The 22,302-nt window shown below is 46.1% G+C and overlaps 1 protein-coding gene across 1 annotated transcript in view; it reads left to right on the top strand.

Annotated features, from left to right (window-relative positions):
- Positions 1–22,302, top strand: part of PLPP3 (phospholipid phosphatase 3) — a 76,922-nt gene that overhangs the window by 41,204 nt on the left and 13,416 nt on the right. The window contains exons 3-5 of the mRNA XM_081145513.1: positions 12,739–13,019; positions 13,430–13,487; positions 21,986–22,162. Coding sequence (XP_081001639.1) covers positions 12,739–13,019; positions 13,430–13,487; positions 21,986–22,162 — 516 coding nt within the window. The remainder of the gene's footprint in view (positions 1–12,738; positions 13,020–13,429; positions 13,488–21,985; positions 22,163–22,302) is intronic.

The following is a 22,302-nucleotide window of genomic DNA, read 5'->3' as shown; positions in this document are numbered from 1 at the left end:
AAAAACTGGGGTCCATAGAAAAAAGTAATTTGCCTAAGGTCACTTGGTTAATAAGTGGGAGGGTTGGAATTTGAACCCAGTTGTCCCTCACTCCAGAGGCTGAGCTCTGAGTCCCAGAGGAGGGGGAAATGCCCTGTCAGATATCACAGGCATTTTCTGGGTTCTTTCCATGTCACTGCTGTGCTGCTGTAACAGTGATAATGCCCCTGGCATTCTTTGACATATTGTTCAGTTCTCTCATCCAGTGGCTGTGGTGTCAAAGTCAAAATGAAATGAGACTTGGAATCTGGAGACCTCTGTTCTAGACCTGGCCCTCCACCGACGAGCTGTATACCTTTAAAACCAAGGATGATCACCTTGCTTCATAGCATTGCAGGGAGGAGTAAAAGAGATCATGAATATTGAAATACTATGCAAACTCTTAACTGCTGAGCAGGTTACTCATATGCAGGTGTAAAGTCCAGACTTACATCCTGTCTTCCCCGTAAAGGACAAAGTCTTCATTGAAGATGCAAAAATGTGGCAGGGACTTGGGCAAGGTTTACCATTATCTTGAGCGATGGTAGCCTCCTGGAGATTGGGGTATGGCCTACCTGGGCTCTACCTGGAAGGTCACTGGCCTGTTTTACATCTGTCCATTTGGGGCAAGGGAGGGAACGAGTAATTGATGGTGACCCAGTCTTATAATTTGTGAGTCATACACTTTTCACAGCTATCCATTCCACATCTCCAGTATTACTCTTGTTTGTTCTTTGCTCCTGAACCTTAGCCATGTGGATGAAACGCATAAATGCACATCATATCCATCAAGATCGTAAGTTCTCTCTCACAGATCCTTGAGTCATCTATGGATTAGCCATAGCCTGGAAGCTTATCTTTGGCTTGTTTTAGCAAGCCAAGAAGAAGAAGGAAGTTACTATTAAAGAGCACCATATGTAAAATAAGTGCTATTGTCCCCATTATTCAAATGGGAAATCAGACTGTCTAAGGGGTTAAATGATGAGCTCCAAGTCCACAGCTTGTAAAAGTTGGGGCTCAAACCTATGTCTGGCTTATTTCAAAGCCCTCTTTCCATCACGCACACTCGATTTTGGAATGGAGGTTGTCTATTCCAAATGAATGGCTGAAGGGGGTAGGCAGTTCGCTAACCTTGCCTACTCGGGATTGAGTGTAAACTGCTGATGGTACCTGAACCACGTTTCATAAAGTTTTTCTTTTGACTTCCCCACTCTGGGGGTTGGTTGTAAACTTTGAGACCCCTCTTTGTTTTTTAATAACATCGTAAACCAGGCTCACAATCAACAGTTTGAAATTGGGGAAGAGGGGGAGGGAGACTAGTAGAATTCTTTCCAACCTTTAAAAGAAAAACAGTCCGTTTGGCAACTGTAGTAGTTTTAAAGGTGGACTAAGGATCTTTGTGTTCAGAAAATGAAGAATTTAAAATCTGATTTTACTATTTGCTCCAAGTGGACAGTGTGGGGTTGAGTTCTCGAGGGAGAATGGCTTTTCCTGGAAAAGATGTTTGTCATGGAAGTCAAATATTGTATTAAGGCCTGAACAGGTGTATTTGACTGTTGGAGGATCAGTTAATTGAATGCTTTTAAGAGGCCGACTATACCCTGGGAGTGGTTAGAGTAAGAAGAGCACAGGGACAGGGATGTCCGGAGCTGTTGGCTCTCCTTCCGTGCCATTATGACCAGCTTGCCTAGTGAGATGCTCCCAGATACAGCTCAGTGGAAAGAGACGCTCTTCAGAGGCCTTGGCATTGCTAACTATTTGAATAAGGCGAATCTCTGGTTTCTCTAGCCCCCATTTTCTTCATCTGTAAAATGAGACTGGTGTTTGAATTCACTCATGGGGATTTCTATCAGAATCAAATGCTGGCATTTGTGGGCATGTACTTTGTGGCAGCCAGGTGAACACAGGGTGCTAAAGGAGCTTCTTCAGGATCCATGCTTCCTCAAGCAAAACTCCTGCTCAGCAGCGCTTTCCTGCTGTTTCCTAAGACCGTCCCTTCTGCCTTAGAAATGCTAGCATTTCCGTGAAAACTCTGCTTTTAAGAGCTTATTTGTGACTTGCCTGCCTCCTCATGTCATGTCAGTGTTTAAATTAAAAGGCTCCCTGACCTCCCAGGTTTCCTTGAAGTAGTCATGTGCTATGGCCATGGTTATAGGATAGGCGACGGCTTTGCTTCCCCACCCCAAGCATTGTTAGCAGAATAGATTTGGACGGTTCTTTCCTATAGTTTTGAGAAAGACCAGGCAAGCAAATGCTGCAATAATTGTCTTTTGTCAGGTGCTGCCATCTGCCATAGAAACCTGTGGACCATGTTCAAGCATTTTATCCCTACAGAAACCCTGAGAGCTAGGTATTCTTAGGGTTCTCAGTTTAGGATGTGGTTAAAGGCATAGACCTGGTGTGGATCTAGCTCAGTAGCAAGTTGAGCCTCGTTGAGCCTCAGTAGGCTCATCTTTTAAATGGAGATAATATCTCTACTTATTAAGGTTTTCAGAATTAAATGAGCTAATGCATGTAAAGTAACTCAGTGCCCGGCACCTACCATATGCTCAGTAAGTGTTAACTTTTTATTATAAATGAGTAAACAGATTCAAAATATGGTGAAGTGACTTAGTCAAGACCCTATACCTGGTGAAAATAGAATCAGGAAAGGAACTCCGGCCTTTGGACTCCTATTTCCTGCTCTTTCCTTGTAGTTAATGAATTAGAACCCCGGTCTCATGACTGTTCCTCCTGTGCTCTTAGCAAGAGGACCTTTACCTCCTGACCCCGCTGCCCTCGCATTGCAGCTGGGGGCATGTGCGAGATGAGGGCTCCCAATGGGGTCTGCTTGCCCACTTACCTGCCATTAAGTGCAGAGTCCTCATGGAAAAAAGTCAAAGCAAAGACCTCAGAGGAAAAGTGAATCAACATGGAGAACAGTGTGGTGATTGGGGGTGGGGGGCAGAAGGGGAGTGGAGCTGGAAGAGGGTGTAGGGGGGATAAATAGTGATGGGAAAAAAATAAAAGGAAAAATAGAAACAAGCACGCAAAAGAAACGTGAGTCATTCACTTTGGTAGACTCATTTCCAGAAAAGCTATCCAGCTTAAATTAAGCAACATTAATACCCTGTTTCCCACTTCCCCATTGTGGCCAGTCCTAGAGCCCAGCTGGCTCCATCCACAATCCACTTCTGATCAGAGGGCAAGGGTGACAGTCAGGGATGGCAGGTAGGCACTCAGAGCTAGAAATCTAATCACCGGGCTCTGCCAAATGTCAGGTTTGTTTCAAATAACAAGGGAAGCCTTGGCTGATTGGATGCCCTTGCTGCAGCTTGAATGTCCCCATAACAAAGGAAAGGAGTGGCGGTGGTGGAGATCATCAGAAGTTATAGAGAAAGCAGACCCCCTTCTATGGCAGGAGATAGGGAAAATTCTAGTCATGTTGACCTCTTTTTCAGATGTACCTCAGGTTCTGGAATTAGCATAATAGGAATTCCTTCCAAATCCACAAAGCAATGGACTCTATCCCTGCCTTATAAAGGCTTAATGACTCTAGCAGCAGTGAGATTAGGAGCAAGTAGTAAAACATCATCTCCTATCTAGCCTCCTGTCATGTTGCCTGGCTCTGTGCTGTGAAGAGTATTATGGGCAAAGATTTTAATATGGAAAAAATGCTCAGTATTCCTTTTAAATAAACATGGGATCAGTGATTGCCTTGGTCAAGCCCCGAAAGGGGTTTATATAGATTCTTAATATGTAGGAGTTGATGCATGGGTCAATCCTCTCATCTCTTCAGCCATAAAACAGCTACTTTCCCTTTTGCATCGCATTGAATCTAATCCTCTAATAATATTCTTAACTGGAGAAAAACACTCAGATTTTGGCATCACCTAATTTAAGTTCATGTCCCAACTTCTGCGCTTACTTACCCTGTTACTTGTCCTTCAACCTCAGGCAAAGCCATTGGCTCCCTTTGAAAGGAGCTATGCCTTCCTTTTCAATAGTTCACCAACTCCATGGGCTTGTTTTGGGGGTCCAGTCAAGTGACATTATGTGTGTCATCAGTGAGAGTCACTCTTTTCATGTCTAGTGTTGCAGTTTGCAAAGTGGCCTTTATGTGAATATCCTCTCGTTTGTACCTGGAAGTCATCATAGGAGGTTGATTCTTCCAGCTCAGGAAACTGAGGCTCAAGAATAGGAAGCAGCCCAGCTGGGTGTGGCTCAGCAGTTGAGCATCGACCTAGGATCCAGGCGATCGGGGTTCGATTCCCGGTCAGGGCACATGCCCGGGTTGCGGGCTCGATCCCCAGTCGGGGGCGTGCAGGAGGCAGGCGATCAATGACTCTCTCATCATTGATGTTTCTCTCTCTTTCTCTCTCTCTCTCTCCCTTTCCTTTCCTCTCTCTGAAATCAATAAAGATATATTTTTTTAAAAATTTAAAAAAAAGAAAAGAATAGGAAGCGACTTGCCCATAACTAATTAGTGGCAGGGTCAGAACAGTCCTCTGACACTGAGGCCAAGGCTTTTTTAAAATAACGACACCACAGCTGCCTTCTAACGCCTACCTACCTTCCACGGTTATTTATCAAACACCCATGGTGAAGCAGGTGCTTGGGGACACAGGGGTGAACCTTATCCCAACTGGCTGCATGTTTTCTCTCATCACTAAACTGCTACAAGCTGTCCCATCTCAAGCAGACAGATAGCACCTTCAATACACATTGCCGTGTAATGTGATTTGTGTCCGAGTCTTGTCTCCCCAGGTAGATAATAGGTCCTGGGAGTCAGAGACCAGGCCTTTTCCTCTGCACATGGTAGGTACTAAATAAACACCGTGCAGACATTTCTTTCTCCAGCCACCGTTCCTTGGCTGCGTCTTCCCTCACCTTCCAAAGGTCCCGAGAGCCCTGGGCCCAGCTCTGTCTTTGAGGTTACGGTGCTGAAGTGTCGTGTCTATTTACTTGTCTGTTTCCTGCATACCCTTTTATCTGCATCAGGATATGGACCAGTGTGATTTGATTATGTATTGCTAGGACAAGGCACAGACTTTGGTGTTCAATATACAGGGTGTCCCCCAAAAAATGTATATACACTTTCACAGCTAATAGCTCAATTTTGAAAATGAAATGTATTTTAATAAAACTGCCTTTATAATTATTCAAAGTATGTGTATACATTTTTGGGGGACACTCTATATGTTTATAAAAATCACAGGAGGTCATACATTTTGGGCAGAAAATCAAAAAGTATTGAGTCAAAAGATGTCTGGAGCAGGGGAAAGTGTCCTGTTTGCTTCCCTAAAATCTTAAATATGGTCCATGATGCACACGGAACATTCTCTGTGCCACATGAGCATTTCTTGCTGTAGAGACATGAAGAAGAGCTTAATTCCTCCAAGACTTGTTTATTCAGGATCAGGCTTCAGTGTGCCTACATCTGGACTTCATTACTTCCTCCCCACCCCCATCTCCCTTTATCTGAGAAAGCACTGCCAAGAAAACAAGGTTCCCCAAGATTGCCTCCTCATTAAAGGTTAGTCGTGTTTTTAACTCTGAAAAAAGTGAAGTCGTGCTGGCCCAGCGCTGCCTTAGTGGGAGACCCCGTCCCCCAGTTTACAATCCACTGCATCTGTGCAATTACCAAGACCACCAACAGAGAGTGGCCACATTAATCCTTCAACTGTGTCATCCCTTGATCAGATGGCTAAGGAACTCCTCTGAGGCCTTCTTATCCCTTGGATGGGTGCTGGGAGGGGGGCATCTATTTGTGATTTAACAAAACACAGGCATTGAGATTAGGATTTACTGTAATTGGTTCCCTTTCCCCACTGCCCCGCTCCTGCCTGGAAGAAGTAGAGCAGCTGCAGTTCTTCCTTCCTTAGGTAGAGCTCTGAGGGGCTAATGACTATTTGAAAAAAATGGGTCTAATATGAAGATGACAGTTTTCTCTATTTTAAGTGATAATGCTTAAGCGCTGAGAAATCTGTCCCTGTGAGTCAGGCTGTATTAGGGGGTGGGGTAGAGAGTTGGATGACATGGGCAAGCCATCTCATGGGCCAGAAACTAAGACGCCTTATCTGAGCTCCTCTTCAACAGCTGCATGAGACAGGTATTATTTACCCCACTTACAATGAGGGAGGGAGGGTACTGAGGCTTACAAGGGTGACGTGACCAGTGTAAGGTTTCTCTGCTTAGTGAATGCGGGAGGGCGGGTGTTAAAAGCCAGATCTGTCTGGCTTCAGAGCCCAGCGATTGAACTGACGTTTATCGAAGGCCCGCTCCATGCTGGGTCCTACGCAGAGTGCTCTTTATATAGTGAGCTCTCAAAGCTGTTAGATCCTGGGCTTGGAGAGCTCAGTGGATGGTGGGAGACAAAACATCGAGGCCACCGGGCAGGTGGCTGTCTAAGATCGACGGTGTGCGATAGTGTTTTGTATGAAGTAGTTTGTACACAAGGCGATAACCTGCTGTAGGTACGAGCTTGGTGAGACCTCCCCTGTAACGAGTGGGTGTGTGACAGGCAGCTTGGCCTAGAGGCTGATCTATAAGACAATAGTGCCCTCAGAGCTTATGGTCTAAAAGGGAAGCAGGGCAAGTCCAAGACTGACTATACTGCTAGACCCTCAAGGAGACTAAGAAGAGAGTCAGGGCAGCCCAGGGAGCTGGGCTCCAGAGAGGTGAGAGCTTCAAGGACAAAACAGGCCAAATGCCATAAATGGCCTGAGAGAGAAACACAGCACTACAAGAGTTCAGAGGAAGATCACAGAGGATTGTTTTCATTGGCAAAGGCTTCATCGTTATCATGATTCATTGAGCATTTCACCCATTTAGTGATCACAACAGCCCTTGAGCTGTTGGTACCGCAACATCCCCGCTTTTACACATAAGAAAACTGAGTTCTCAGCTCAGTTGTGCAAGACCCTTACGTAAAAGAGCCAAAACTCTAACCCAGTACACCAGTTGGCACTTGCTTTACTTTGAAAGATGTCGGGACTTTCATCAGGACCCTGACATTCCAGGCAGAGGATTACGTCAAGGAGAGTAGAGACGTGAACAATAGACCTGCTTGGCTGGAGAAATAACATGTAAGGGAGTAGACAGAGATAAGATAGGAAAAGATTATAGCAAGATTGTGAAATTCCTTGAATGCTGAGGCGTTTTCCATGCAATTAATTGGCTAGAGATTGATGACAAGTATTCAAAGCTAGTTTGGTCAATTTTCCAACCCAGGTAAAGATGAGACCTGAACCACAGTGGTGGCAGTGCAAGGGGAAGAGAGAGAAAGGATGAGTGGCCTTGCAAAAGCAGGAGGAACAGAATTGGATGACAGTGGGATAAAGGAGGTGGAGGAGTCTACAATTTCATGTCTTTGGAGTTGTATGTTTTGTGGCACCTCAAGCAGAGAAGGAAAGTGAGGTTTGGGGCAGAGGTTGGAATGAATGGAATGGTTAGGGTGACACCCTAATCACATTGACTTGATAGCCAGTTGGGAAATTTGACTGAAGGTTGGAATAGGGCCAGTAGGGGTGAGGTATAAGCTGAAATGGGGAGGGAGGGAGGGAGGGAGGGAGGGAGGGAGGGAGGGAGGGAGGGAGGGAGGGAGGGAGAAGCCCTTGTGGAGGTCATCTTCACAAAAGTATATTTGAAACTATGGAAGCACTGCAGACAGGTGAGAATACAACCTTAGGGAAGACCCACATTTATCTGGTAGAACTCAGACATGGAGCCACTGGAAGGAGAAAGGTGTTTGAGAAATAGGAAGAAAAGCACAGTGGTGCTCTCTTAAGGAAGCTTAGAAAAATGAATATCAGAAGGAATAAGAGATGGGCATAGGCAGAGCTGGGAAAGCACAGCCAGGAGACTCTTGCATGGACAGGTAGAGCGGCTCACCTAGGAGACCTACGGCTTTGAATCCTTTTGGGAAAGGGAGGAATCTTCATGCTTCAGACCACATTCCTCATAAGACTAGTGGGCATGGGGTGGCTGCTGCTGATTTCAACCATGAGTAGCTTCGGTGGCCTCTACCTGCCCTCTTTGTTGTCCGTATCCTACATATTGGAGTTTTGATTTACCCGTAGAGCCCACTGGTGGCCTTGGACAGATCTGTGCCCTCATTGCCTTTCAGTCCGTGAAGCGCTGATCTCCTGCTAGATTTTTCATCAGCTATCTGTAGTCACAGAGATACTGCATTTTCTTGCAGTAGATGGAGCATTCAGCTTCAGAGGAAATACAGCTAGACTTGTGTCCCCATCCTTAGAAGCAGGACCTAAACGCGTTACATTTCCTTTCCCTTGGGACTGAAGAAAAAAAACAGAGAAAAAGGACTCTCCCTTTATCATTCTCCATCATCAAATGTTTGTTGAATGAATCTCTTCTGGACTGAAAGAGATTCATTAATCCACACAGCTGAGCCGTGAAAGAACAACCGGGTGCTCTGTAGCTAGCAGAGACTTGGATGTCCAAGTGCCTGACGATGACGTGTCCTTAGCAGGTGCGACACCCGTCTCACTGGAGACATAGACCCTGCTGCCTGCTAGGACTTCTGAGAGAAAGCCAGCTTGATGTCGCTGGACAGAGCATAAAATCAAGGACAAGAAGCTCCAGGCTGCAGCAGCAGCCCTCCCTGGCCTTGTTTCTGACTGAGAGTGGTTCACTGGCCATACTCACTTATGAATAACTTAGTAATTCACAGGCTGTTGTGAGAAGCAAGTAACACAGTAGATGTGGAAATGCTTTGTAAGCTGTAAAGTACTATGCAAATACTATTATTCAAGCAGATCAGAATATAGGGAATCTGGTAGGGGAAGAAGATGAGTTCTGTGTCTCTAAAAAGAGACAGTATGCAAAAATCTTACTTTTCTTGAGATAATTTAAAATAGAGTGGAATGTTTAAAAATAACACAAACGATACAGTGTACCCTTTCTGCCTTGGGTTTAGACTTGCCCCCCAGTGTGTCCCCTTGAAAAAGTCATTTTAGATAAAATCGTCAAAGCCCATGGCATCCACACACCCATTTCCTGGCTCTACCCTGGAGGGTGGTACTTCTTTCTAAACTACTTCGTGGAATGGTCTCTTCCAAGGAGTTCTTAGAAGTATCTTGGGAAAGATATTCTCTACAAGTATTTATTAATTTTTTTGTTTCCCCTTTTCCAATGGAAGAAGAAAATTAACTTTCAGAGGGCACCTCTGCTAGGTGCTGGGCGATTGACATATCGCCTATTTGAGTCCCCTTGGCCATCCTGCCAGGTAGATATTATCAGGCTTCTTTTATAGACAGGGGACCTAAACCCAGAGCGGTGAAGTCACTTGCCTAAGGTTAAGAGATGGGATTCAGACCAAGGTTTTGCTGGCTGCAAGGCAAGTGCTCTTTCACCAGGCTAGGCTCTCTCCTATCCAGAAAGTCTATCCTAATGTTTCTCCGCATTTCCTCTCCAGAGCGGTTCACTGTTTGTGAATAGATGGGCAGCTGAGCTCTTTTTCACTAGAAAAGACAGAAAGAGTGGCCCTCTTACAGTCGGAGACAACCTTCCCCCGAACTGCAGTGGTTCTCAGGCAGGGACTGATTGCTTTCTGTCCCCTCGTAGCTTAATTGCAGTGCTTTCCCGGTTTATTAGTTTCCAGATTCTGTGCCAAGTGCTTTAAGAGGCAGGTAGGGGAGAGTTCCCCATGCTTGCCTGGCAGCCTGCCACCCCCCCCCCCCCAAATCTGCTGCTTGCTGTTTCAGAAAGGGGATCAACATTGAAGGCATTTTTCTCAGCAGTGCAATTTACATATCACAGCCTTGCTGACTGAAGCAGAAATGAGGGCTCCAGGGGCAGGAATCTGGGGGTGGGGACAGAGCCTTTGTAGGGCCAGAAGGCAGGGGAGAGAAGAGCTTATTTTATTAACCAGGAATAAAAACATTGTGAGTAATGAATAAAGTCCGAAAGCAGTAAATCTGGGACTCCAGAGTTAGGTGTGTAACGTGTCAGGGAACAATTTAAGCCTTCGCCTCTTCTGCAGAGGTGAGGTATGCGGGCCGTCATTCACAGCCCGAATTTCATTAAATGGTCTTTTAAGGGTTAGGATTACAAGAAGCCAAGTCCGGCTGGTTCATAATGATGATTTATGGCTGTGTTGTCGACTCCCCGACCCTTCTGTACAAGGGGAGAGAGAAAATACATAATTTGTTGCTCATTAACTCCAAGATCTGTCAGGCCTGGCCCAGAAGCCATGTGGTCCTGGAATCATGTGTCTGCTAAATGGCTTCAGCCTGGCCCAATCCTTGAAAATACACAATTGCTATACTACAGTGGAAACTGTTTTTAATAACAATTGAAATAATAAAATTATCTCAGTGCAGCCTGCCGTAGGTCTTGGAAGTTGAGAGTCAGAATATCTGAGCTGTACTCTGAATCCTGCAGATAAATCAATATCTCTCAGAACGTCAGTATCACCATCTATAAAATGGGTGTATCTTCTCCACAGAGTTGCAGATTAAATGAAACTGTAAAGTGCAAAAGAAATGAGAATGATTGCTGCTATGACTAGCATTGTTGTTAGGAATTTGAGGTACCATAAAATGTTCTCTTTAAACCTCTTTATCTCCCCATAATCGGAGGAAACATTTTAATGAGCAGTTTACTGTTTGCAAGACTGGGGCATGGAAAACTGAAGTTTTACAATGAAGGGATGTTAGACCTGAAAGGAATTTTCGAGTTGTAATCAAACCCTTTCTCTCTAAGCTGACTGATGCAGAGACATCAGTCACCTGAGATTCAGTAGTAAATTCACATAAGAGATGCTCATTTGCAATGGAAACCCTCTGTTCTGTCTCAGCATCAAACAGGAAGTCACGCTCAAGCTGAGTAAATTTAGAAGCAGTTTCGTAATCTGTGACAGTGGTATGGTTCAGGGACCTCAGGAACGATCCATGGGCAGGGATGGTGCACGGGGCCTTGGTTCTGCTCCTTGCCTGTGGTCATCTCCTTGGAAGTACTTTGTTTTCATACTGCTTGTTACCTTTGCTGGGTTGGGAGGCTAGTGGTGGAGGTGGCCCAGGAGAGTTGAGAATACGTGTCATTGCAATTATGAGGTAATCAGTCATGGAGTCTAGCGCCCTCATTTTGCAAATGGAGAGCCTAACTTTTCCCAAATTCACTCAGTGAGCAGGGACTCAAACCCTGGCTCCTTGACTCCTAGTTTGGTGTTCTTCCCCCTGCATCTAAAGTCACATGAGCATGACTTATAAATAAAGAAGACCAAGAAAAATTTAGAGAACATGATGGCGGTTATAAACATCTGGAACTTGTCAGCCTGTAAGGTTACACAGGGTAAAGTGTAAACAGGTTCAAAGGGGAATTAGACCATGAATGGCGAGAAAGAATGCTGGGTGGGGCCTCGGAACACCTGGGTCTAATCTTTAGCTGTGAGTTAGCTTGGACCTCAGTTTCTCCTGTGTATGATGGACCCTTTCATTTTTGACTTGTTGTACTTCTCAGATTTTAATCTTTGCAGCGTGTTATCAAAGGACTCCTGGTAATGTTTAGAGGATATTCCCAATTTTGTAATAAGGCAATTGTGAGGACTACTGTCCTGCTCCCTTTCATTCATTCATTCAACTGATAGTCTCTGAGCACCTCTGCGGGATCAGGTATTGGTCCTACTCACCCAGGGGGTGGATGCTGGGCTAGACTGGCCTTTGACAATCTCTCTCTAGTATAGAATCAGACTTAATACACTCAGTATGCTCTGGGAAACCAAGATGTTGCACTTAGAAATAATAGCAAGCACTTACAAGCACAGAATCGCTGTGTGAATGTCAGTGGAAGTCGCTCTTCTCACTCTTCCATCTGTTGGCCCCCGGGCCCAGCCGGCATGCCCCTCTTTACGTGGCCGTCCTATCCCTGCACTTCGGAGCCCTTGAGGACTTGGATCGGACCCCAGGCCTTGATGCCTTCCCCCACCGTGAAGAGTAACGGGAGACTTTGGAAAGGAGTGCCCGATGTGTCAGTCTGTTGCTTCCCTGTGGTTGTGAACATGCTCTCTGCTCCCTGAAAGGGCAAATGTGGCTCATCTTCGAGCCCTGTGAGGAAGAGTGAAAGGGACTTGCGGTGAGTGATGAGTGAACTTCGCTGTCCCTGGACTGTGGTCGCCACCAGGAAGTGGCCGGGGCTGTGCTGTGGAGTTAAGACAAGGGCAGCAGGGCAGGCTGTGCGGTTTGGTGCATCACCAGAGCAAAACTGGTCCTCTGCTGTGTAGCCAACAGAGGCATTTATCTTACAGGGAATCAAAGGCTGAGGCCCTTTGTAGAGTTAGATTGTTGTTGGTGATCCTTTGCCCCAAATCCCAGAATCCTCACATTTGCTCAGATCCTCTGACATCCTGACCATTCTTAACTGTGTTCTCGATTCTTCATCTAATTGTGTTTTATATATGTAAGTTCTTATTTATCTCTTTCTTACCTTAAAATATATTTGCATAACAATATATTTGATTATATGTTTTTGTTATTATGAAGGTATGTATGGCTATGTAGGACTTTCTTAAAAAGGGGAATAATGACATGTTAGCAGTTTGAACTTTCCTCCCATGCATATTTGTATCTTTATGCTTGTTAAATAGAAAGTCGGGGTTTCTTAGCTTGTAATCTGCAGTTATATACTGAACATTCTCTTATGTCATTAAATATCCCTTAGAGCATCAGTTTTGATAGGGAATCTTGATCTTGCTTAATTCCCCTATTGCTTTCCCTTTAGATCATCACAGGGGAATTCTACCGGATCTATTACCTGAAGGAGAAGTCCCGGTCCACGGTTCAGAATCCCTACGTGGCAGCCCTCTATAAGCAAGTGGGCTGCTTCCTCTTTGGCTGCGCCATCAGCCAGTCCTTCACAGACATTGCCAAAGTCTCCATAGGACGTCTGCGTCCTCACTTCTTGAGCGTCTGCAACCCTGATTTCAGCCTGATCAACTGCTCTGAGGGCTATGTTCAAAACTACAGATGCAGAGGAGACGACAGCAAAGTCCAGGAAGCCAGGTGAGACACCACCTCCCGGACCCCTGTGTGCACCCCTTTGGTACGGGGCAGTTCACTGAGCACGTACGAAGCATTTACCAGGTGCCAGGCCCAGCGCTGGGTTCTGGGTTTGGTGGGCAATTCCGACAAAGTGTCTGTTCTTGAGGAACTCACAAATGATTGAGCTAGATATGTAAATAAACAATTATAATATAGTATTAGTAAGTTCATTCATTCATTCATTCATTTATTCATGCATTCATGGGTGCCTGCGAGGTTCCAGGCAACTTGTTCCAAAGCACCATCAAGGATGCAAAAAAACCCAAGATAGTGCTGCTCTCCAGGTGACAAGCTAGAGATGGAAGACAGGCAGACAATGTGTGTGAGGAATGTGCATACGGCCCTTTCATGGCCCTCTCTTGATCTTACAGGAAGTCCTTCTTCTCGGGCCATGCCTCCTTCTCCATGTATACTATGCTGTATTTGGTGGTAAGTACCAGCCCCCTGATTCCAATGTCCAGTATTCAGCCCCAGCTTCAATCCCTTCTGTACACAAAACCCCCAGATTGGCTAGGAACAGATTTACTGTGAAATCCTTGAAAAAGAGATTAGCTAGAAAAATTAAATTCTATTCTGAGCTCAGCCATTGCCTTGGCAGAAGTTATTTTACTTTCCAGGATTTTCTCATTTTTCAAATAAAAATAATGTTTACTGTAACTGCTTGATAAGCATTGCGTACCCATTTTGAAATTATAAAGTGTTAAAGACACTTGTATAATATTTTATGGTAATAAACCCTGTTTTCTGAAAATCCATTAACTCAGATGATCCTTACAGGAACCTTATGTCATAAGTAATATTATTTCTGTTGTGGGAAAGAATCACCAAGTAAAGCTCCGAGAATTCAAGTGAACTGCCAAATTTTACAGATACCAGCCTGGCTGGAGTGGCTCAGTTGGTTGAGCATCGCCCTATACACTTAAAGGTTGACTGTTCGATTCCCAGTCAGGAAACATGCCCGGGCTGCGGGTTTGATCCCCAGTTTGGGAGCATACAGGAGTGCTAGAGTTGGGTGTTTTTGTTAACACACCCTGTGATCGATCCCCAGGTTCCCTGGGGCCCTGGGGAGAATCACATTTGAACTGGCTGGGTGTAGCATTAACAGCTAATGCCTTTAGAGTCAGACAGACCTGGATGCTTCTGGCCATGCCAGGGACTAGCTATGGAATGTAAGCGACTTACTTAGCTTCCAGGTCTCAGTGTACTCATCTGTACAGTGGAGACCATCATGTCTATTTTACACAGTTATTGCCACTTTTCTTCTCTAGACCCCACTTTCCCCACCTGTCAAATGAAAGGGTGGAATTAGATGGTGTCTACTTATCTCTTAATCTCTATGGTTCTATTTGAAAGAAGACTATCCTAACTGCTGATGGGAAGCCATCAGGGTCAAACTTAGGCCCACATTACCATGGAGTTCAAAGACAATGGCCATCCTGAGCTTCCTACTCCTGAGCCCTGGCCTAAACCCCAGAGGACCATATCCGGATTGGCCCTGTACCTCCATGGTCAGGGACTGAGGATGACTTGGCTGTCTGGATACAATGCCAACACCAGGGCAGGCAGCAATTCATGTAGCATACCTGGTGTCTCTTCTGTTGTGCCAGGTACTCTGCCACCTTCCCTGGCTACTCAGATGAATCAGTCCTGGGCCTGCCCTCCTGGGACTCACCTATGCATCCACATTCAGCATCCAGCACATTGTGAGAGAATATTATGCACCAAGCACTGTGCTAGGGGTGGGGATATAGAGATTAGTAAAGCACGGTCACAGTCCTTGGGGAGTTTAGTCTAGGGAGGCAGGCAGACTGTGGCAACAGTCTGGTTTGTTGTGCAGGAGGGGCAAGGGGATGCGTGGGTTACTGTGGAAGCTCAGGATTGTGGCAGCTAACCTGAGCAGAGGGGGCAGAAGCAGGGAAGGCTTCCAGTAAGGTGAAGACGGGAGGACTGGAAGGACCACTTTGTGTAGGTGAGGAGGAAGGTGATTTGGGAGCTGCAAGTGTTCATTCAGTTAGGTAAGTGTTGATGGCTGATAGGAAGCAGGGGGTGGAGGGTGTGCTGAGAAGCCCTGTGGGATCACAGGCCAAGCTCCTTTTGCAGCTCAGATAGGCACCAAGTACCTTACCCTCGGAGGCCCCTCCCTTGGTCTTCTGAGCTCCTCTCTCAGGAATCTGCACTTTGCCTCCTCACCTTCTTCAGGTCCGTGTAGCCTTCCCTGGCCACCCTATTTAAGATGACAGCCCCCTCACAGACACAGAGGGTGCACTGGTGGCTGCTAGATGGGAGGGGGTGGGGAACTGGGTGAAAGAGGTGAAGGGATTAAGACATACAAATTGGTAGTTACAGAGTAGTCACAGCATGTGAAGTACAGCACAGGGAATGTAGTCATTAATATCGTAATGGCTGTGCACAGTGCCAGGCGGGTCCTGGAAATATCGGGGAACACTTTGTAAAGTATATGATTGTCTAACCACTATGCCGTACACCTGAAACCAATACAAAATACTACTGAAAGTAAACTAACTGAAAATTAAAAATTAAAAAATGACAGCCCCCTCCTCCAATACTACCTTTGAAGTCTACTTTCCCCCCATCCGACACACTGTTACTCACTTCTCTGTCTGTCCACCAGAGAAACTATAGCGTCTTTCCACTGCAGCCAGGACTTTGTCTCCCCACTGACTCGGTAGATCACGAGGGGCCTGCGTGGTGTAGGGAAGACCTTTGCTGCCTCTTTGCTGAACTGTTTACCGAATGACTCTTGACTGTGGTGCCCGTGAGAACCGTTCATGTGTCAGAGGGTGTGCGGGCACCAAGGAAACAGGGAAGTGGCTGTCCTCTGACGGCGTGTTCTCCAGCCTGTGGTTGTTAGTCACTGAGGTTTTGTTCAGCGTGTTTAGAATCCTGGAGCAGTGGGGTCTGGTGTACCCACGAGGCATACCCACAGGTCCTGGGGGTGTCTGCTGGAACTTTGCAGGAACAAGATTGTTGTTTGCAAGTGGAATCCGCTGCTATGCAGATGTTTTTCCTCTTTTCCCTCTATCTCATCCATCCATCATCCCTCCCCCCCCCTCCAGCCTTCCATCCTCTCTCCTTCCTTCCTTCCTTCCTTCCTTCCTTCCTTCCTTCCTTCCTTCCTTCCTTCCTTCCTTCCTTCCTTCCTTCCTTCCTTCCTTCCTTCCTCCCTCCCTCCCTCCCTCCCTCCCTCCCTCCCTCCCTCCCTCCCTCCCTCCCTCCCTCCCTTCCTTCCAGTATTAGTGACCTGTAATTAGACCTTATGAGCACTTGGGGACATTGAAAGAGCTCCATTTTGTGTGGAAAGCCTGAAAAGTGCATAGCTGCAAAGCAATTGGATAAGTTCTCTGATTCAGGGTGGACTGAAGGGTTGGGGCACAGAGGAAAGGACTGTTAACCCTGCTGTGAGGTGCTCTGAGTCACTTCACAGGCCTCCTTAGCTAAAGAGTGGGTCAGAGTTTCTATCTAACTCTTACAAAAGCTGCGCGCTTGTGTTTCAGACATGGGCTTTACAAAGGTACGTGACAGGGTAAATGAGAGGAACCTGAAGTTCCAAATGCCCCATGCAAATTGTCCTTTAATCCATGACAGCTGTGTAGTCCCCTCTTTTCTGCAAGACAGAAGCCCAATAACAAAGACCCCAATTCTTTGTGTGCAGAGCACTAATTACCTAAGGAAGACAGGTGGTTCTATGGTTAGAGCTATGGACTTAGAAAGAGGCAAATCTTACTCCATGTAAATCAAGGCTCTTTGTTACCTTGAACAAATGACATGACCTCTTTTGGCCTTGTTCTCTTTATCTGAAAAATGGGCACAATGGTGTGGAACCTAACAGGAGGATGTGACGATAACAGGTTTTATCACTTAAAGCACCTTGCACAGTGTGTAAAACAGTGCTCAGCAAAATGGTGGTTTCTTTTTCTACCCCAATAGTGATAGAAAACAAGATCTGACTCCCTTCTCTTTTGTCCTGAAAGTAGTTGAATAACTTCCTAGAGAGAAAGTCCAGTTTCGCACCATGTAGACGAGTCACCAGGCCCATGAACCAGAGCCAAGCGTGAGCCACTGAGGAGATGAGAGAAGGGAGAAAGTTTTTCCCTGTGGGTGTCAGTGATCTGGACAGACTTCCAGGAAGAGAGCAGGCAGGGACAGAAGGAAGGACAAAAGCCTCCTTTTCACTCTCAGCAGAGCTGTCCCCAGAGTGATGGAAATGAAGCGAGAGGACAGTGCAGACCTGTTTCGCCAGTATGCAAATCGTGTAATGAAACACAAATGACTTAGCAAAAACCACGTGTGACTCACCCCACATCTGACTCTGCTGGTGAAGACCAGGGGAGCCCGATTGAGTCCAGCCAGAGCTTTCTAAGGAGGTTTTGTTGGAATTCCACAGGACCCCAATTTTGAAGCTAAGACCAAGAAGAGAACTCCATTCATGGAGTGAGCTCTCTGCACCAGGGTGGTGGGGGGTGGGGAGTAGACACACCTTTCTGTTGCAGTCTTCGTCATATCTACAATCAACAGCTTTAGCAATTGGAAGAAAAACTTTAGTACGAGAGAAGGACTTTAAGATTATATTCTCTTTTCATGATGGAACTTATTTTATTCATGTCTGTGCCTTTCACAGAGTTCTGAATAGAATAGATGCTCACAACATGTGAGTTGGTTTTTTTTTTAATGAACAAAGCTCCGCATGTTACACATGAGTAAGCAGAAATTCAGAGAAGCAGCGTGACTTGTCCAGGGTCCTGTAGCTGGTACACAGCAGAGAAAAGACTCAAACCTAGTTGCTCTAAGTGCAGGTCAAACACTTCGCTTTTTTTCAATGTCACACTGATGGTTAGGAAGTGCATTTTTCCAGCCCAAACATCTTCCTACACAGCTGCTGACCAGTGTGAGGGTCGGGGTGGTTGAGGCTTTCTGGTTTTCTGTCCAGCTCTGCTCACCCCATTCCTGACCGCTGTTTTTCAGGATGCCTAGGACTTTGATGAAGCCCCTGTAGGAGTTCTGATTCTGGGAAAGTCTCCTTACTGTTCGGTCCAGGACAGGGACATTTCATCCTTGTGGTCAGAAGGTTGGACTTCCTCTCCTGCCTTAGGGGTACCTGCCCTTATGGAGTGGGAGTGAACAGAGCCTCCTGACCCACATAGTGTCCCAGGCTCAGGTTTCCAAGGGAGCTGGGCATTCCAGAAAGTACTCACTGATCGGTTGTGAGGCCTGAGCCTCTGGCCTGGAATGGTTCCTGCGAGCTGGGCTATGAACCAGCAAAATTCAATCCATTTAGCAATTTGTTGAGTGTGGGATGGAGGGAGCTATCAGGTCCTCCGATCGACCTCAAAGCCTGCTGCCGCCAGCTTATTTCTCAGATCTGAAGTAGCCACTGGGTGGAAGGTCATTGTGTAATCTTTCTTTAGCAATTGACTTGTGTTGCTGAAATCAAGCACAGTCATTGAGTAAATCTCATTTACCAAGGCCAAAGGGTGGCATGGGTTTCTGGGAGAGTGCCTTGCATACCCATCTTATGCCAGGCAGGGTTCCGTGTCATCTCCTTGCATCCTGGCAGCCCTTAGAGGGAGATGCTGTTCCACCCGTTTCAGAGAGGAGGCTTAGAGAAGTTAAGGGACCGCACAGTAAGTGGTAGAGCCAGGACTGGAATCAGTGCTGTCACCCAAAAACCCACTTCACTACCACTGTGCTTTCCCCTGAAGCCCCAGCCGCAGACACCAGGACCAGTCCTGAGATCTCGAAGCGTTTCTCCATAAGTGTGTTAGTTACTGACGGGCAGGGGGGCAGTCGGGGGAGGGGAACAAGCTTTCCTGTGTGACCCGAGCTCCGTGTCCCACTGCTTCCCAGGAAGGTTCTCTCCCCGAGGCCCCTTGCCCTTGCTCATTCATCAGCATTCTCTTCCTGAAGCTGTTCCAAAGGTTGGCCTGTCTTCCTCTCTCCCCAAGTTCCTCTCATTTCTTTCCTTTTATTAAGCTCCAGCCCTCAGTATGTGAGTCAGTGGAAGGGGAGATGTGTGCCTTGTCCGGTTGGGAAACCCACCCTTCCTCTGCCCCACCCTCAGTTCCAGGGCCCGTGACCCTAAGTCTACATGGAGGGGGCAGGGGGAAGTTTGGGAGGATTTTGAACAAGCATTTTCTGAAGACCTGCTGATTTTCCAGTTGAGGGAAATGAGAAAATCTTGAGGCTACTAGGTCCAAATTAAGCAAAATAGTTAGAGAGTTAAGATCATCTGTTGATTGAGCAGCTTATGGTGCCAGCCACTTGATCTGTGTGACCACCAGTCTGGACTACAGTCCGTAAGACAGTGGTGGTGGTTACGCTTATTTTATATGTGAGGAAAGAGGCTCAGTGAGGTTTTTCTGATGGAAACCTGTGCTCTGTCTGTTGCCCACCCCACCCCATCCACTGACGAGACTTGCTGGAGGGAGGTCAGACCATAATGGGCTCAATACAAAAGGGCTATTCCTTATTGCCTGAACTTGCCACTGTCCTTAAGACTTGTGTTGAGTTGGAGCTATACTGACATCATCTCCATCCCGACTCCCCAAAGGAAGGGAGCTTTGGATTCACAATTGTAGAATCTGCTGTTGTACCATTTTAGTAGAAATGAAGGACTAGCTTTTGATGTGCAGATTATTTTATTTTTTTAGGGTAGATAATTTTTTATAATACCGAGGGCTTTGCTTAAAACCATTTGCCTTTTCACCATTGCTTACTTCAACATTTCTCAATAGGGACTCAATAGGTAGGTGATCTGTAAAAATAATTGTTGTATTTGATGAAAATAAGGATTTAGTATGGAGCGTTTACCAATCTTTTTTTAAAAGACCCCTAATATTCCATGTAATACAGTTTAGGAAAGACTGACCTACTAAATAAAGACCAGGTTCCTCGGTTTGACATCCAGTGGCCTTCATGAGCGGCCCCTGCTTGTCTCCAGCCCGTTTCTCATCAACCCGCATACACCCTCTTCAGCTGTTCTGAGCTACGTGCAGTGCTGTGGAGCTCTGCGTGCCGGCTTCTAAGTCATCCCTCTGCCTGGAATACACGCCCTTCACTGCTTCCCCTTGACTCCTAGCAAACACCTCTTCATCTTCAGGATTCAAGTCAAATATCCCTTCCACTTAGTAATGGACCCCAGCTTCTTTCATAGTTCCTATAAAACCCCTAAGTATACTTATTTTTGTTTTCATGTACTCCCCCTCTCCCCCACTGTATGATCCATAGGGCAGGAATTATAACTACTCATTTCTGTGTCCGTAGCACATATTATAATGCCTAGTTTGTTTATTTATAATTTAACTTTTATGTTATTTCTCCCTAGTTCCACAGATTTGGCCTTTTAGGTTATTTTTAGAATACATTTTTTTCAAGTTTATTTCCTCCAAAATTTTACAGGATATCCATGGGAATCTGATTGAATTTATATGCCAGTTTATGAGTTTTTAAGTTAAGTGTTCTTAAAAATGAGTGTTCTTATAAATAAAATTCTACCTCTCTATTTAAGTTACCCTTTATGTCCCTTATTTCATAAAAGCTGTATGGTTCTTTGTAAGCTAATTATTATTTATTTAATCATCTTTGCTATTATGATGATTTTAGATCTTTAACTGGTTATTTTTTATATATGAAAAACCACTGATTTTTTTCCCCCCTTGCTTAGCAGCCAACAATATTAATGCATTCTCTTTCTTATGTTTTCATTTGTTATTCTTAGATTTCCAATAATATGTTCATATAATTCCATACAGGTTATAAAGTTGCCTGCTGTTTTGCAGGCGTGGGTTTTTGAAATAAATAATCTTCCAAGTAGTTGAGGGTTCGGTACTAGACCCTCTTCCTACACGGGCAAGAGTGACTCCGGAATCTTCCACCCTCTGTCTCCTCAGGCTCGGCCGCCAGCGTGCTCTTTCCTGACCACCGAAAGGAAAGTGTCCCTTTGTCTCAGGAAGGGCAGAGGCCTATCTTTAGGCGGCCAGCCCCCTCCTCTCGGCCCCCTTCCCCTTTCTCCTGGCCTCTCCCAGTGCTTTGCTCTGATTTGTAGTCGGAAGCTCCCCTTGTCCCCTTGCCTCTTCCCCCCTCGTTTCCCAAGTTCCCACAGGAACCTGGAAAGTAGGTTGTGCCCAGAGGTTAGAACGGAAACTGGAGCAAGATAACTGTAGGGGACAATGCGCAGTTGACGTCATTTCAGCTTTTTTACTTTGGCCAGAGGTGTTTTTTTTTTTCCTTTCATTTTCCTTCAGGTTGCTCTCCTGCCCCACCCGGCCCAGTGTCTGTCAGGCCCTCTCTGAAAGTCCTCTGGCATTGTCTGGGTGTTTTATGTTTCCTTATTTCCTAATTCAACATCCACAGGCCCAAGTTGACACTTAGAAGCCTGTCCTTTGATAGAGCTGCTTTCTTCTGAAGCAGACCCATCTCCTGTGACTGTCATGGTGACCTCTGCTTCTCAGAATGCACCTCGGTTCCCATGGGGGTCCTGAGAGGCAGGTAGGGTAGGGGCTCCACAGCCATAGCTCCAGGGAAACACACAAATGCGTTCAATGAATTACCGTTTGTAAAAAACCCCAAAACCTCCAATAACCCTGGTTACTGTTTTTTAATCAGTTTCAATCAAGGAGTAAGCAACGTTTATTGTCTAGAATGTGCCAAGTGATATGCTAAGGCCTTTGTCCTGTGTCATCTTCCTCAGCCCTCTCTAGCTGATCTCCCTGGGAAAACTCCATTTTTCTTATTTTTTTAGTACAGGAACTAAGGCTCGAGGTTTAGATGTCTGGCTTGAGGTCATGTCAGGTTGAATGCTCTTTCTACAACATGCCAAGCCCAGGCTGTGGAGGCAGCGTGTGGCCCGGGTGCTGTGGTGCCGTGAGCGGTGGGTCACCCGCTCTGTTCATTCTCTCTCCTGCCTGCAGCTGTACCTCCAGGCCCGCTTCACTTGGAGAGGTGCGCGTCTGCTCCGGCCGCTCCTGCAGTTCACCCTGATCATGATGGCCTTTTACACAGGACTGTCCCGCGTATCTGACCACAAGCACCATCCCAGCGACGTCCTGGCAGGATTTGCTCAAGGAGCCCTGGTCGCCTGCTGCATAGTAAGTAGCCTCTTGTCCTCGGTATGTGAGCAGAGCCCTCGGCTGCTGCTTCGCAAATGTTTCCAGCTCAGTGACCACAGCCAGAAAGCTCTTAGTCTTCTGCTGAGTATCTGAAGAGCCACCCCACCCTAGCACCCCTC

The sequence above is a fragment of the Miniopterus schreibersii genome (assembly GCF_964146895.1).
Source record: "Miniopterus schreibersii genome assembly, chromosome: 8".
In the NCBI taxonomy this organism is placed as follows: Eukaryota; Metazoa; Chordata; class Mammalia; order Chiroptera; family Miniopteridae; genus Miniopterus; species Miniopterus schreibersii.
This window is presented reverse-complemented; position numbering and strand designations above follow the sequence as displayed.